The 16,549-nt window shown below is 39.0% G+C and overlaps 2 protein-coding genes across 8 annotated transcripts in view; both read right to left on the minus strand.

Moving 5' to 3' along the window:
• Positions 1-203: 203 nt before the first annotated feature.
• On the minus strand, positions 204-7,033 carry ADORA2A (adenosine A2a receptor). The gene is made up of 2 exons (XM_060785234.2): positions 5,881-7,033; positions 204-2,838 (listed from the first exon to the last, which is right to left on the minus strand). Exons 1-2 carry the CDS (start codon positions 6,210-6,212, stop codon positions 1,992-1,994), a joined length of 1,179 nt encoding a protein of 392 aa, XP_060641217.2. The 5' UTR covers positions 6,213-7,033; the 3' UTR covers positions 204-1,991.
• Positions 7,034-7,164: 131 nt separating this feature from the next.
• Positions 7,165-16,549, minus strand: part of SPECC1L (sperm antigen with calponin homology and coiled-coil domains 1 like) — a 47,363-nt gene continuing 37,978 nt past the window's right edge. For 4 of the 7 annotated variants that reach the window (XM_060785228.2, XM_060785226.2, XM_060785229.2 and 1 more), the window contains exons 13-16: positions 16,180-16,296; positions 15,702-15,761; positions 11,213-11,329; positions 7,165-7,364 (exon numbers count right to left, since the gene is read on the minus strand). In XM_060785228.2, the coding sequence (XP_060641211.2) occupies positions 7,275-7,364; positions 11,213-11,329; positions 15,702-15,761; positions 16,180-16,296 (384 nt within the window). In that variant the 3' untranslated portion in view covers positions 7,165-7,274. Of the gene's footprint in view, positions 7,365-11,212; positions 11,330-12,537; positions 14,903-15,701; positions 15,762-16,179; positions 16,297-16,549 lie in introns of those variants that run through there. The other 3 variants (XM_060785230.2, XM_060785233.2, XM_060785232.2) reach the window with 1 other exon arrangement.

Raw genomic sequence — 16,549 nt, forward strand, 5'->3', positions numbered from 1 at the left:
CTTGGCCTTCTGCTTCTGCCGTGTGCCCTGCTCCAGCCCTTTTCCAGATGGCAGTCTGGGGCTGTTTGGCCTTGGATGGCTTGGAGGGAGGAGCCGGCTGGCTGTGAGGAGATGGGCTCCTGGTAGAAGGGAAGGGAGCTTCTTGGATGACACAATTTTTATTTATAAAAATATTTTTAAAATAATCATAATCATAACAGAAATGAGATTGAATTGCATGCACATGTTCCTACTTTATTGAGTACAAAATATATACACACAAAACAACCATATTACATGGACACGAGTGAGTTGACTTCCCATCATCCCCAAAATGGGCGGGATTTGTAGTACACACAATTATGGGCTTCAATTTGATCCCCATTTCGTCCACAATTTTGGACTGTCAGACATCTTAGCAAGATGTCTGTGGCATGATACATTTCTCAAAATGGCCACCTGATGGTGACACACATATGTATCATTCCATGAACCTTTCATTGTCTTGACAAGATCACTATCTGTAACACCATAATCATTCTCAAAATGGCTGCCCAAATATATATTGTCCCACAAAGTAACTTTCCCTCAGGAAGTGCAATATTGTCCTCAAAATGGCCACCCTTGAAAGGAATTCCCCTCCAGAAAAGGCAATACCATTCTTAAAATGGCCGTCCTTGAAAATAATTCCCCATCAGAAAAAACAATATCATCTGCAAAATGGCCACCCAATGGGGACATGCAGATATATATCATCCCACAAATGTACTTTCCATTGACGGATCCAGTTTCGGCCATTTTGAACAAGACCATTGTCTTTTGTGTAATATCATCCTTGAACTGCCCCCTGACTGGAATACATATCATCCTGCAAAATAATTATCCATAAGAAAAACACATTATTGTTCTCAAAATGACTGCCCGACGGAGTCATGCAAATATATATCATCTCTCAAAGTAACCTTCCATTGAGGGCCCCAGTTCCAGCCATTTTGATGGTCTTATCATCATAAGCATTGTCGGAAGCTATTAGAGCACCTCACACCCTCTTGTCCTTTAGGAAAGAACTGAAGACGTTCCTGTCTGAAATAGCTGTTAATTAAATGGTACAGAAGCCTAGTATTTTATCACCTTATGAGAATTCTAGACTACTTTTAATTCAATCTTACTTTAATTATAATTGTCTACAAGGTAGCATCCATGGAACTCTTTTGGGTTGTTTTAATCAATGGGCTTATGTTATATTGTATGTTTAATGTTGCTGTGAGCTGCCTTGGGTCCGTTGGGAGAAAGGCAGGAAAGAAATACCAGAAATAAATAAATGAAATAACAAGATCACTGTCTGTCATGTATTATCGCCCTCAAAATGACCACCTAATGGGGTCATGCAAATATATATCATTCCTCAAAGTAACCTTTCATTGAAGGCCCCAGTTCCGACCATTTTGATGGTGTACCATAATAAGACCATTGTATTTTGTGTAATATCACCCTCGAAATGGCCACTTGACAGAAAAAAGTGAATATATATCATCTCTCAAATAACCTTCAATTGAAGGCCACTGTTTTGGCTATGTTGATGGTCTTATCATCATAGCGGAACCACCGTCTGTTATGTAATATCATCCTCAAAATGGCTACCCGACGGGGTCATGCAAATATATATCATCCCTCAAAGTAACCTTCCATTGAAGGCCCCAGTTCCGACCATTTTGACGGTCTACCATCATAGCGAGAGCACTGTATTTTGTATAGTATCACCCTCAAAATGGCTGCCCAGCAGAAACGAGTGAATATCTATCACACCTCAAAGTAACCTTCCATTGAAGGGCCCAATTTTGGCAATCTTGATGGTCTTATCATTCTAATGAGACCACCATCTATTGTGTAATATCACCCTCAAAATGGCTGCTCATCGGGAACTAGTGAATATATATCATCCCACACCAGGGCCATTTTCTGATGATTTCACTCTCCACCATCACGTAATATCGTCCTCAAGCATCGATGTATCATAATGTCCTGTCAGGAAATGTTGCTGCAGAACCATGGCCCGTGAGCAGCTCCTGGACTGCTGCCTCGCCGTTGTGCATAGCCCCATTGCTACGGCTGTGGTGCCCCCCAAGGTCCCCATTGGCCTCGCTGTCCTCCCCGCCCCATGCCGAGGTTGCAAAATGGACCCCGCTTTCGCCATTCTTTCTGTTCTGCGAAAAAGAGGAGGAGGAGGCAGGCTTGTTTTTGCGGCGACAGCAAGCATTTCGGCACAGGATGTGATGGCCAAGAATCTTCCGGAAGGTGATGCGGAACTCGCGGATGCGGTAGGCGTAGATGAGGGGGTTGACCACGGAGTTGGCATGGGAGAGGAGGATGGCCACGTACATGAGCCACTGGGGGGCTCGGGCGCAGCCACGGCAAAACAAGGTGTAGCAGTTGAGGACATGGAGAGGCAACCAGCAGATGGCAAAGAGACCCACAATGATGGCCAGTGACTTGGCAGCATGGACCTCCTTTTGGAGGGTGGAGCAGGAGCGCTCCCCACCGGGCGCCATCTTGGCTCCCATCTGCTTCAGCTGCCGCCGGGCTGCCAGGAAGATCTTCAGATAGATGCCCAACATCAGTAGCAGTGGGACTAGCACGCAGGCAAAGAAGTTGTAGTAGACCATGTACTCCATGGTGACCACGCCTTCAAAGAGGCAGGGCACGGCGTCACCGCTGCAGTTGTGGGCCTCCGTGCCATTGCCAGGTCCGAGTGGGTGCCGGTGCCAGCCCAACAGGGGCGTCAGGCCGATGGCAAAGGACAAAGCCCAGCAGACAGCAATTAAGGCCTTGGCACGGGAGCCGGTCACCAGGGCGTTGTATCTGGAAATGGGGGGGGGGGGAGAAAACAGGAGGATTATCACAACAATTGCAATGACGCTATTGAAGCAACGGAGCTCAATGTTCAACTGGAAATGGGAGGATTATCACAAAAATTGCAATAGTGCTATTGAAACAACGGAGCTCAATGTTCACATGAAAATGGGGGAGAAAATGGGAGTATTATTACAACAACCATAATAGTGGTATAGAAACAATGTAGGTCGATGTTCACCTGAAAACGTGGGAGAAAATGGGGGGATTATCACAAAAATTGCAATGGTGCAGTGACAAAGATGGAGCTCCATGATCACCCGGAAATGTGGGAGAATATGAGAGGATTAACCACAAAAATCACAATGGTGCAATTGCAACAAAAGAGTTTGATGTTCACTTGAAATGATGAAAAAATTGCAAGGGTGATGACGAAGTTCAATGGTCAGCTGTAAACATGGCAGAAAATGAGAGTGAGAACACTGAAGAACATAGGACACATTAACACAAAATCCTGCAATTTCACAGTTGCTACAATGTGGTCACCTGGAAATGGGGGGGGGGGGAATGTGAGGATGACAACAAACAATCTAAATCCCGAAGCAAAGGCGCAATGGCGATGACGGAGCTGAAAATGGGAGGATTACCACAAAACTGGAAGCCACTCTGAGTCCCCTTCAAGGTGAGATACGGCAAGGTAGAAATATAGTAAATAAATAAATGGCCAAAGGTGATGGAGCTGAATGATGACCTGAAAACATGGAAGAATATAAGACAAGATTGCCATAGCACAATGGCAACAACAGAAACCACCTGAAAATACGGGAGAAAATGAGAGTGAAAACACGGAAGAACTTAAGACAGATCACCACAAAAATCCACAATAGCACTATTGGGATGACGGAGTTCAGGAATCACCTGAAAATAATGGAGAAAAAGAAGAGAATTACGATACAAAACAATAACACAATGGCAATTGCGGAGCTCAATGATCACCTGAAAATAGGAGAAAAATATGAGAGGATTACCACAAAAATCGTAGTAGCACCATTGCAAAAACTGAGCTCTGAGTTCACCTGGAAATGTGGGAGAAAATTGGATTCCCACAAAAATTGCAATAGAGATAGAACCTGAACACATCACCACAAACGTCATACTGGTGATGACAGTAGTGCACCTCAGCAGGAGTTCACCTTGCTCACAGAACTCACCAGGAAACCAGACATGGTAATAAACAGTTTATTGATAGAACACATATAAGAAAGGACCAAAGGCACCTTAAGCAAATAATAGGGTAAAAATCCAGGTGTTAATAAAGAAAGCAAGAACCAAAGGCAATAGGTAAATCCAAAAAACAAGAGTTAAAACATGAACATTAATCCAGGAAACAAGGAACAAGAGCATGAATCCATAGGTAAATCCATAAAGTCAGAAGCAAAACTTGACCAGGGATCTTGGGCCCTGAGCTAAAGCATGAACCAGGAACAAGACAGGAGTTTCTCACACCAGTAACGACTTTGCTTGATCTAAAATCCTAACAGCTCTCTCAATAATTTAAGGGCTGCAAAACATGAATGCAATACTTTGACCTTGAGAGGCCCGCTTCTGCCTTCCTTTTCTATGGCTTTTCTTGCACCTGAATTTCTGCCTCCTCAGAAGCAGCCTGGTATCTCTAAGCCAGCTGCTAATGCCTGTTGGCTTCCAAATCAGTTTCACTCTCACATTTTGACTCAGTCACAACATCTTGCTCAGTCACAGCATCTTGCTCCAAAACCCCCCTCCATTCTTTCAGCTGGAGAACCATCTCGCTCTAAGACTTTCTCTGTCTGGGCACCCACAGAACCATCAGACCCTACACCCCAAACCCCTCATCTTCATTAGCTGGCTGAACCACAACAGACAGAACGCCGTGGTCACCTGAAAACATGGAAGGAAATGAGAGTGAGAACATTGGTGGACATAAGACAGGTCGCCACATAGATCCATTATGGCAAAATTACAATGATGGAGTCGAATGTTCATCTGAAAATATGGGAGAACATAAGACCGATCGCCATAGCACAATGGCAACAACAGAGCCCACTTGAAAACACTGGAGAAAATGAGAGTGAAAACCTGAAAGAACGAGATCACCCCCAAAACTGCAACAGCACTACTGCAATAATGCGATCACCTAAAAACATGGGGGAACATAGAGGTAACGCCATAAGAATCACAACCACACAATGGCGATAATGGGGTCACCTGAAAACATGTGAAAAAATGAGAGGATTACCTGAAAAATCACCCGAATCGCAACCACATGGTGAGCTGAAAACCTTGTCTGATGTCAGGGAATGTGCCTCTCTTTCTGTATGTCTGCAACTGTTTAGGAAACTCCATTTGGCCCTCTTTAATTATTGTGTGTCATTATCATTACATTGCCGACGAAGCGGGTGCATCACGTCGGGGAGAGCAGGCCGATCGGAGCCGTTCGGGATGCGTAATTCACTAAAAATTATGTACTGCAAATTTGTTTATAATGGGATTATACACTGAGCTTTCCCAGCTGTTTGCTATCCTTATGCAGAAAGGCAGAGCTCCCGCTCCGAATCCCAGAATCCCTGGCTGCAGATTGTGGGAAGTGGAGTCCCAAAGAACCCAATGCATTGTATGAATGATTTATAGACAATAGGAGTCCCAAAGCATGATGGGAACTGGAGTCTTGAAGCACTTGGGATTTATATTTTGGGAGGATAATGGGAACTGGAGTCCCAAAGAACAAAATGCTTTGGATTCCTAGTCTGTTGTGGATGATGGGAAGTGCAGTTCCCAAGCATTATGCGATCTGGAACCCTAACGACGCAATTGCTTTGCAATTTAGATTTATTGGGGATGATGGGAACTGAGGTCCCCAAGTGTTATGGTATATGGAGTCCCAAAGAACAAAGTGATATGGATCCCTAGTCTGTTGTGGATGATGGGAAGCGTAGTACTCAAGCATTCTGGGACCTGGCAATATTTTGGGGGGCTGAGGAGAACTGGAGTGAAAAGGCCTAGTTTGTGACTCACCTGAGGGGCATGCGGATGGCGATGGCGCGGTCAAGTGCGATGGCGAGGAGGGAGAAGATGGAGCTCTGGGTGAGGACCAGAACAAAACAGGCAATGAAGAGGCAGGCACGGAAAGCAGCGCAGAAACCGGTGCTGATGGCCACAGCAAAGGGCACGGCCAGAACCCCCACTGCCACGTCTGCCACAGCCAGCGAGGCCACAAAGAGGTGAGTGACGCTTTGTAGCTGCCGGTTGCGCAGCACGGCCCACACTACCAGAACATTCCCGGCAACTGCTAGCCCCGCCAGGGCCAGCTCCAGCCCCACGTACAGCGCAAAGTCGGCACCTAGCATGGCCGCCCGCCCATCGCCAGTGCCACAGGGGGACGCCGCCAGTGGGTCCGGCCCGCGGGACACATGCGGCACGGAGGGGGGAGCCAGAGGGCCCGGCTCAAGGGATGGAAGGGGGTAGGGAGACTGTTTCAGGCCGTGCCCCCCACTCTGCTAGGCCACACCTCCTTCCTTCCTGCCTTCTCCAGGAATGAAGATGGAGTAGGGCCAGAGCGGAACGGTCCAGTCCAGGCCTCACCCCCTTTGTACTTCTGGGATAAGAGAAGGCAGAGAGACAATTTGAGGCAACACCCCAATCTATCAGGCCACGCCCCTCTCTTCTTCTGGGGCGGAGAGACGGATCAAGGCCATGCCCCTACTGTCAGGCCATGCCCCTTCCTCCTGTGGGATTGAAGGGGTGGGATCAAAGCGGAACAGTCCAGGCCAAGCCCCCTTCCTTCCTTTGGGATTAGAGAAGGGGTTGGGAGAGGAGCAATTAGGCCATGCCCCCACTCTATCAGGTCACACCTTCCTCCTTCTGGGATTGAAAAAGGGGCGAGGCCAGAGAAGAACAGTGCAGGTCGCACCCCACTTGCTTCCTTCCTTGATTGGTAGAGAAAGGGTCGAAGAGAGAGAGGGATGATTAGGCCACTCCCCCAATAGTTTAGGCCACGCCCCTTCCTTCTGGAATAGGTGAAGGGGGTCGAGAAAGGAATAGCCTGGGCCACTCCCCCAATATATCAGGCCACGCTTTCTTACTTTCTTTCCTTCCTTCTTTTGGGATGTGTGAAGAGGCGGAGAGAGTTGAAGGCCACGCCCCCTTCCTCCCTTCTTCAGGGATTGGTGAAGAAGGGGGCAGAGAGAGGGACAATTAGGCCACTTCCATTCTTTCTTCTATGATTGGGAGGGGGGCGGGGTAAACCACTCAACGAATCAGGATTGAGTGTCGTCAGCCTATTGAATATACTTATTTCCCAGTTGTGGTCCTTCCTTCTTTTGTAATCCTCTTCAGGCCACTCCCCTTTCTTCTACTGTGATTGGCAGGGAGGGAGCAGGGCCAACTGGTCACCAGGCAGCCAATCGAGTTCACCCTATTTGAATATAGGCCTCTTTGGTCAAATTGGAAGAAGAGAAGGATAAATCAGGGTTTTCGATGAGTTTCAAATTTGTGAAATCCTTTGAAAAGAAAGAAAGGAGAAATAGTAAATATATACATACATACATAGAACCTGAAACATCCTATTGAAATGAAGGACTTCCTGCACAATACCAGACTTGGATTGGAGGACCTAGGAAATGGTTGGAGAGACAGAACCCGCAGACAACAGTGAATCCTATTGAAACGGACTATGGAGATATATATGTCACCTGAAATGGTTAAGGAGGGAGATATTATCATTGAATCCTGTTGAAAGAGAGGATTTTCTCTGCAAGAATACCATAGAGTAACACTAGAAAATGTCTAGAGAGGACCTATTTTTGCTGGAAGTGGATCGATGACATTAGAAAATTCCTAGAGAAGACATATTCTATCAACATGGATAAATGAAACTATGGACAATAGTGAAACCCATTGAAAGAAGGACCTCCTACACAGGAATACCATAGAGGTGAACTGGAGGACCTAGGAAATGCCTAGAGGAGCCATATTTTGTTATTCATTAGTAACTGAAAACTGCAAAAACCAGAGTTGTATTAAAGGACCTAGGACATGCCTAGAGAGGCCATATTTGAAACTGCAAAGCATGGATAATAGTTTATTTCCGTGTCAGGAGCAACTTGAGAAACTACAAGTCACTTCTGGTGTGAGAGAATTGGCCGTCTGCAAGGACGTAGCCCAGGGGACGCTTTGATGTTTTACCATCCTTGTGGGAGGCTTCTCTCATGTCCCCGCATGGGGAGCCAGAGCTGACAGAGGGAGCTCATCTGTGCTCTCTCTGGATTCAAACCTTTGACCTGTCGGTCATCAATCCTGCCGGCACAAGGGTTTAACCCACTGTGCCACCGAGGGCTCTATGAATAATAGTGAACTCTATTGAAAACAAAGGATTTCCTGGGTAATAATACCATAGAGTTGGGCTGGAGGACCTAGAAATATAAAAATGAAACCGGAGGTAAATGAAACCAGACAAAAGCATCTGGTTTTGCTCTTGTATTTGTTTCTTTTTTCCTCTCTCCGTTTCGGACAATCTGTTCTTTGACCCGGAACTTTCCGTCCTTCCCTCCCTCCTTCATTCGTTCCCATTATTTTATTCCTCCATTCATTCGTTCATTCATTTGGCACATTCTGTACTTTCTTTCTTTCTTTCTGAACGGACAATTCGGTAGACAATTTGACCAAGGAAAATGGATGGGGAGCGAGTTCGATTCTAATCCCAAAAGACAGACAAAGAGAAAAGGCCAATGGAAGCAGGTTTTCTTTCAGAAAAGGCCAAAGGAGGCCATTTTTTCTTAGGAAAAGCCTCTTTTCCTTCAGAAGGGGGCCCTTTTCCTTCAGAAAAGGCCAAAGGAGGCAAGTTTTTCCATCAGAAAAGTAACTTGATCAATCTATATCCATCATTCCTAATTAGTTAATGGGACCATTTAAATCTCCGATCATTAGCCCTGGAAGCGAGCTTTAAGTCCCTAATTTGTCTCCACTGCAATTTCCCGTAAACAAGGGGAAATTAAATATTAATCGTGGTCCATTTCCTCCTTGGGTTACTTTGATAGATAGATGGAGAGAGATGGGCAGACAAAGATGGTCAGTAAATAGATACAGCTATGGATTGGGGATACACTGATCAATATAGATAGGAGGGAAATAGCTCGATGGAAATGGATCAGGGAAGACTGATATTATAGATGGAGAGGAGGAAGTGGCTGAACCCCCTTTTGTCCACATCTATTTTTCTCCCTATCTTCATTTTCATGTCAATCCCTTCTATCTCTAGTATCTATCTATCTATCTATCTATCTATCTATCTATCTATCTATCATCATCATCTCCTCTCTCTATTGTTTCTATTATCTCTATCTCAGATATATGATCAATAGAGAAATCAATGATCTCTCATCTTTCCATATCTATCATGCTCTCTCATCTTTCCATATCTATCATCTCTATCATTTCTCTCTCTCTCTATTGTATATATCTTGTATGTTATCTCTATCTCAGAGATACGATCAATATATAGAAATATGGAGATCAATCCCATTTTCTATCTCTCAATCATCTCTCTCTCTATATATAGATTCTATCATCTTTATCATCATCTCATCTCTCTATTGTATCTGTCTCTTATCTATCATATCTATCTCAGAGATACGATCAATATATAGAAATATGGAGATCAATCCCATTTTTCTATCTCTCAATCATCTCTATCATCAACTCTCTATTGTATTGATCTTGTATCTATTCTCATCTATTTCTATCATCTCTATAATCATATCTCTCTATTGTATCCATCTTGTATCTATTATCTCAGAGATACGGTCGATATATAGATAGACATAGAGATCAACGATCTCTCATCTTTCTATCGTTATCTATCATCATCTCTCTGTTGTACTTACCTTGTACCCATCATCATTATCATCACACTCTCTCTTGGATCTATGTATGTATCTAAGAGATATGATTTAGACATAGAAAGACAGATCGTATCTCTCCTTTCTATCTATTTATCTATTGATCTACCTAGCGTCTCTATCTTACAGAGATGCAATCGATATATAGAAATATAGAGAGGCTGTATCCCTCTCTCATCCTATCTCTACCTACCTACCTACCTACCTATCTCTATCTCTCTATCATAGGGTCTATATAACAATACTATGCAACAAAATTTGAAAAATGTTGTTCCTGATCTGAAGGTGTTATTCCTGTTTAATTATGCAGTACTGACTTTGAAAGGAGTTGTTCTACTCCAGAAACTCACGTTGTTTTTGTGGCTGAATTGACTGAGACTTGATGAGAGATTCAATAAAAAACTAGAGCCAAATGTGCCGCAGAATGATGTCCCTCCCGCAGAAACAATGTTTTTGTAATTTAATAAACTTTTTATATACTTTTATGATAGAACCAAGTAGGAAATGGCATTTCTATCACCCAGGAACAAAAATCATAGTTACATACTGTTATTGGAAGCTTTTCACATGAAATAAAAATAAGAGGTTGGATTAAACCATCACTGGATTTAATAATAATAATGGGCTTGTTCTAGATTACCTATCATATACCTTCCTTCACTAGCCTTCATTGCTTGGATTATGTATCAACACCCTTTTTTGGTCCAGAATAGTACTGGGCTTTGTTGCTTCAGCATCACACTCCTGGCTTATTCATTAATATTAGTGTTTCCCTCTGAAAACGCCAAAGGAGGCAATTTTTACCTCAGAAAAGGCCAAAGGAGGCAATATTTACCTTAGAAAAAGCCTCTTTTTCATCAGAAAATGCTCAGAGGCAATTTTTCTCTCATAAAAAGCCAAAGGATGCAATTTTTACCTTAGAAAAGTAACTTTCCCTTCAGAAAAGACTAAAAGAGGCAAATTTTCCCTCAGAAAAAGCCAAAGGAGACAATTTTACCTCCGAAGAAGCAACTTCTCCCTCATAAAATGTTAAAAAGAGGCAGTTCTGCCTCAGAAAAAAGTAATTTTTTCCCTCAGAAAACGCTAGAGGCAAATTTTACATCGGAAATGGGCAAAGGAGGCAAATTTTCCCTCAGAAAAAGTAACCTTTCCCTCAAAGAAAAACCAGAGGCAAATTTTCCCTAAGAAAAAGTAACTTTTACCTCAGAAACGGCTCTAAGAGGCAGTCCCCCACCCTCAGAATGCACACATGGAATCACCTTCGTCTTCATTGCCGCAGCATCCCACTCTGTCCTCATGCATTACTATCTATTAATAGCATAGTGTAGCCTTGGAAGAAGAGAAGATAGTGAAAGGAAGGGGATAAAGTCTGGAAGAGGAAAGTGAGGGGCATGTACATCTCTGCCTGTCTATCTATTCACCCATTCATTCTTGCTTTCCTTTGGACTTACCTGTGGCTTCTTTCTCCTCTCCTTCCTTCCCTTCTTTCTCCTTCGGAGCCCAACCCAAGTCTGAAGGAGCCCTTGCCCTCCTTTCCCTCCTGCTTCATCCTTCCTCAATGGCTCCCTCTGGTGGAAGAAGAGGGCAAACGGGAAGAAGGAAGGAAGGGAATAAAGGAGATGGGAGGGAAAACTTAACTTCATACCTATCTATTGATATGTATTTATACACACACCTATATATTAATATATAAATATATATAACACACATACACATATATTGTGTGAGTATATATATATAGAGTGTATATTTAATTCAGTATTGTGTATATATATATATATATATATATATATTTGCAAAATTATAAGTGTATTATATATATATATATATATATATTATTTCAATAGTGTAAATATATATAGAATATAAATCATGTTATAAAAGTTATATATGTGTATATATAATATAAATAATCTTATTGTGTAAATAAAATTGTATATATATGCATAATTTATATAATATAAATAATATAAAAGATAGTGTAATATTTATATATATAATTTGTATTATAATAGTGTACATAGTATATTGAATACACACATATAATATATAAACATATTATTGTAATACAATATAGTATTATATATTATAAATATAGTATTATATATTATAGATAATATATATATATAAAATATAGATATATATTTGTTACATAATGTAGTATTGTTATATTATTTTATATATTATGCTTAGAATATATACCGAATTATATAATTATATATTATATCTATTATAAATATATATTGCATTATATTAATATATTAGTTTAATGCATGCACACACACATATCCAATTACATAACACAAGAGGAAGCTCCCTGGTCTTTTAATTCCCCTAAATGGCTTTGTATTGTTTACAAAACTTTATGCAAATTTCTTTCTTTAAATTTAAATATGATTATTACAATTGGCTGTTTATATGTTGGATCCTTTCCCATTTCAATCTCGCTCTGGCTCAAGTCTATTGCAGACAACTAAAATTAGAATGTATATCTATATATACATTAAATATATATATAAAATCTCAATTAGAATGTATACCTGTACATAAATTATTAAATATATACACATAAATGTATATACATAACTAAATTAGAATTTATACCTACATAGAAAGTATATATACACACACACACACATATTTATACATATATATTTTTCCAGCTCTTTTACTTTCAATGCTGATGCTACTTAAAAACCCTCCCACTAAACAGATTTCATTTACATATTCATGCATTTAAAAAAAACAACAACCACACAGCAGTTTTTACTGCATATTCAAAAAAAGGAACTTTAATAACACACACACATATATATTTACATTTTAAAGTGTATATTTCTCAGTCAAAAGGCAGATTGAGATTTTTGTTTTATATAATATAAGATATTTCTGTGCTTTTGCTTTTTTGGACAAATCAATTAAAAGTAGGGATAATTAATACAATCCTTGTGGAGGGAGCCATTAATTAATCAATCAATCGTCGTTTCCTACAAAACGACCCCTTCTTTCAGTTTTTACAAATCATCTCAAATTCGGGGAAAAGGAAAGTAGTGTTTCTCTGGTTATATATGTAAATAAATAATATTAATATTCATAACGCATTAACAAAACAACAACAAAAAGGCACCAGAAACGAGAGGAAGATAATTTATCTCGTATTTTTTAAATTTTATTTTTAAAAGTTGGCGGAATGTTCTGCAATTTTCTGGAAAATGATGGATTTCCAGAGAAAAACCATTGGCAGTAAGTCACTCTTGTTTTCCATCATATCATGTGGGAGGAAAACCTTGATCTGGATTAATCTCTTGACTATGAAGAAGAAAACAGAAAACAAGGAGCTTGAAGGAGTTTAAGTTGTGTTAAAACAAATTTAACTCATATTTATGGCACTAAGAAAAATTACAGAATAATAAAATTCCTCTGTAGAGTTTATCCTGTTTTTCTCTTGTTTTATCCCATTTTCTCTTATTTTTAGTTTTCTCTTGTATTTATCCTGTTTTCTCATCTTTAATAGTTTTTCTCTAGTTTTGAATACTTTTCTCTTGTTCTCATCTTGCTTTTCTCTCATTTTCATTTCGTTGTTCTCCCATTTTTATTGTTTATATTTTTCTCTCACTTTCCCCGTTTTCTCCAATTTCTCTCTTGTTTTAAGTTCTCATTTTATTATTTTTCTCATTCTTCTTCTTTTCCTCCCATTTCCTCTAATTTTTATCCCATTTTCTCCTGTTCTTGTTTTATCCTCTCGTTTTCATACCATTTTCTCTCATTTTTATAGTTTCTCTTGTATATCTAATTTTCCTTTTTAATCTTGTTTTTCTCTCATTTAGATATTTTCCTCATTTTTATACATTTTTCTCACTTTGTCTTGTTTTCATTCCATTTTTTGTTTTTCTCCCATTTATAATTTCTCGTTTCTTATTTCATTTTGCTCTCATTTTTCAATCTGTTTTCCTCTCATTATTTTCTTTTGTTCTTGTTTTCCTCAATCATCAAGTTTTCCTCTAGGTTTTTATCCATTGTCTCTCGTTTATCTCCCATTTTTCTTTCACCCCCCCCCCCCATTTTCCTCTTGGTTTTATCCTTGTTTCCTTTTTCAAAAACCACCATAAAACGGGATAAGATTGAATATTTTACATTCTCGGTCCTTCACTAACATTCAGAAAAGGGTCTAATTAGGCACAATGAAAAATGAAGGAGAAATGGCCAAAAAAAATTCAAAACACCGCCAAACAACAAAGGCAACTAAATTATGAAATAAAATCAAAGAAAGTAATCATAATAATACGGCGGCCGTAGGATCTTCACTTTCTCACATATAATTTGAGTTGGAGAGGCCTTTCTAAATGAGGCAATAATGAATTAACCCAGGATCCTAATTAAGGCACTTCCTCGAATCCCATTTTTCATATAATACAATCCTCTTTTTCTGGCGTTTTCCGGCTCAAAATCAACTGCTTATTTATGTCCCATGAAAGAAATTCATCTCATTTTCTTTAAAAGGTTATGAAGATGACTGGCAGGTAATGAAGGCGAGAAAAATTAAGATAATGAAAGGAAACAAACAAAACAAAATATTATGTATATATATAGGCCCCACAGAGGCAAGCAATATACAATTCATTCTGAATAGGAGCTTAATCTATTCGCTGGAAAACAAAAAAAATGGTTAAGGATTGCTCCGGAAATGCCATTAATCTTCATTCATTTCAATTGAGAAAAGATATCGAAAAGTAGACTGTTCCAGAAACACTGTTAATATTCATTCGTTTTAACGGCAAACGAATAGATGGAAAAGTAGAATGTTCTGAAAACATCAGATCCGGATCATCTGAGATATTTGTTAATGAACAAAAATAACAATAATGGGAAAAATAGTGAGAAACTAGAGAAATTGTTTTTCAAGGCTCCAGAAACGTTTGAAACGACTGTCAATCCTCCACGCAATTTTGCAATTTCCATCAATTGTGCGAAGAAGAAGAGAAGGCAATTCATTCATGACGGTTTTCCTTGGAGTATTAGATTTTCGAGGGGGGTTTAATGCTGCTCGTCTCTCAGGTTTCGAAGTATTTGTAGATGGCCGTCACATACAACATGACATTCTGCCAATCTGGGCGCTCCGTCCGTACCATCTCGTTAATGTCCTAAGTAATAATAATAATAATAATAAATATGTATTTATTCTATTTATTTTAATTTAATGTAGTTTCATTTTAATTGTTTTACTTTATTTTTACTATTTTATGTATTGATTTTAGTTTCATTTTAATCATTTTAATAATTTTAGTTCAGTTTAATTTTCATTGCTTTAATTAATGTATTTATTTTATTTAGTTTTTTAATTTTAATGTATGTATTAATGTATTTATTTATTTTATTTATCTCCTAATGACTTAATCCCTCTAATAATAATAAGGAATAATAAGATATTATAACACATTATTATTGTAACAGAATACATGCATTTTGAATTGTGTTATTTTATGCGTCGATAGTGGTTGTTTTATAATTTCTATGTGATATTGTTTTATAATATCGTTTATGTTATATACTGCACCACAGTATCTTGTAAGCCACCCTGAGTCCCTTTTGGGAGACGGTGGCAGGATATAAATAAAGATTTTTATGATTATGATTATGATTATTATTATATAATAATTTTATTTGTCACCCGCCTTTCCTAATGGTTTAATTCCCCTGTAACAATAGTAATGTGAAATAATAAGATATTATAACACATTATTGTTGTAACATGATATAATAATAATAATATTGTAAGTACATTTTATTTGCCACCCACCTTTCCTAGTGGCTAAACTCCTCTGTAATAATAATAATAATAATAATAATAATAATAATAATAATGATAATAATGATAATAATGATAATAAATTATAAAATAAATTATAAAAATAATATAAATGAATTAAATCAAATAATTACCAGAGTGGACTTGATGCCGACGCTTTCGGCTGCTTGGAAGGCCAAGGTGAAGTTCCTCCTCTAAAAAATAAAATAAAATAAAAATAATACTAGAAAATTACAATTCTGCAACTAATTTAAAAAACAAAATAATAATAATAGGTTATAAGTCTGCTATTAACTCATTCCAAAAATCAAGTAATAACAGAAAATTACAATTCTGCAAATAATTTCAAAAATATAATAGAAAATAATAACAGAAAATTACAGTTCTGCGATTAATTTGAAAAATAAAATAAGAATAGAAATTTTTAAGTGTGCAACTAACTGATTCCAAAATAATAATAATAATAACAACAATAAAATTAACACTTCAACAAACAAGACTACGGTATACTAAATCATATTATACTAATATTGTAAGGCATGAGGTGAGAGAGTGATGCCGAAGCAATGAAGGCCAATACTATTCTAGGCCGGAAAATATGACTATGCTGACCTTGTCCTGACTATTGAGCTCCTGGTAAGGAATGTGGGCTGGAAGGTAAGTGTGAAGAACAGCACAGAAAGCCAAGCCGTCATTCCAGCTGCTGCTGAAGTTTGTGATGTCAATGTTCTGAAGGGAAAAAAAATCATTTACATTATTTGTATTTTTGTATTTATATGCCAATTAATATTTATATTCATTTACTATGTATTTTTTCTATTTCTAGATTTCTATTCTTTGTATTTATAGGTTTCCCCCTGTGGCACAGTGGGTTAAACCGCTGAGCTTGCTGATCGAAAGGTCGCCGGTTCGAATCTCGGGAGCAGGGTGAGCTCCTGCTGTTGGCCCCAGCTTCTGCCAACCTAGCAGTTCGAAAACATGC

The sequence above is a fragment of the Anolis sagrei genome, chromosome X, assembly GCF_037176765.1.
Source record: "Anolis sagrei isolate rAnoSag1 chromosome X, rAnoSag1.mat, whole genome shotgun sequence".
NCBI classification, from domain to species: domain Eukaryota; kingdom Metazoa; phylum Chordata; class Lepidosauria; order Squamata; family Dactyloidae; genus Anolis; species Anolis sagrei.

Coding starts and splice junctions, on each gene's coding strand:
- ADORA2A (XM_060785234.2), bottom strand. CDS start 6,212: ATGCTAGGTGCCGACTTTGCGCTGTACGTGGGGCTGGAGCTGGCCCTG. Junction 2,839..5,880: donor GCCATCCGCATGCCCCTCAG/GTGAGTCACAAA, acceptor CCCCATTTCCAG/ATACAACGCCCTGGTGACCG.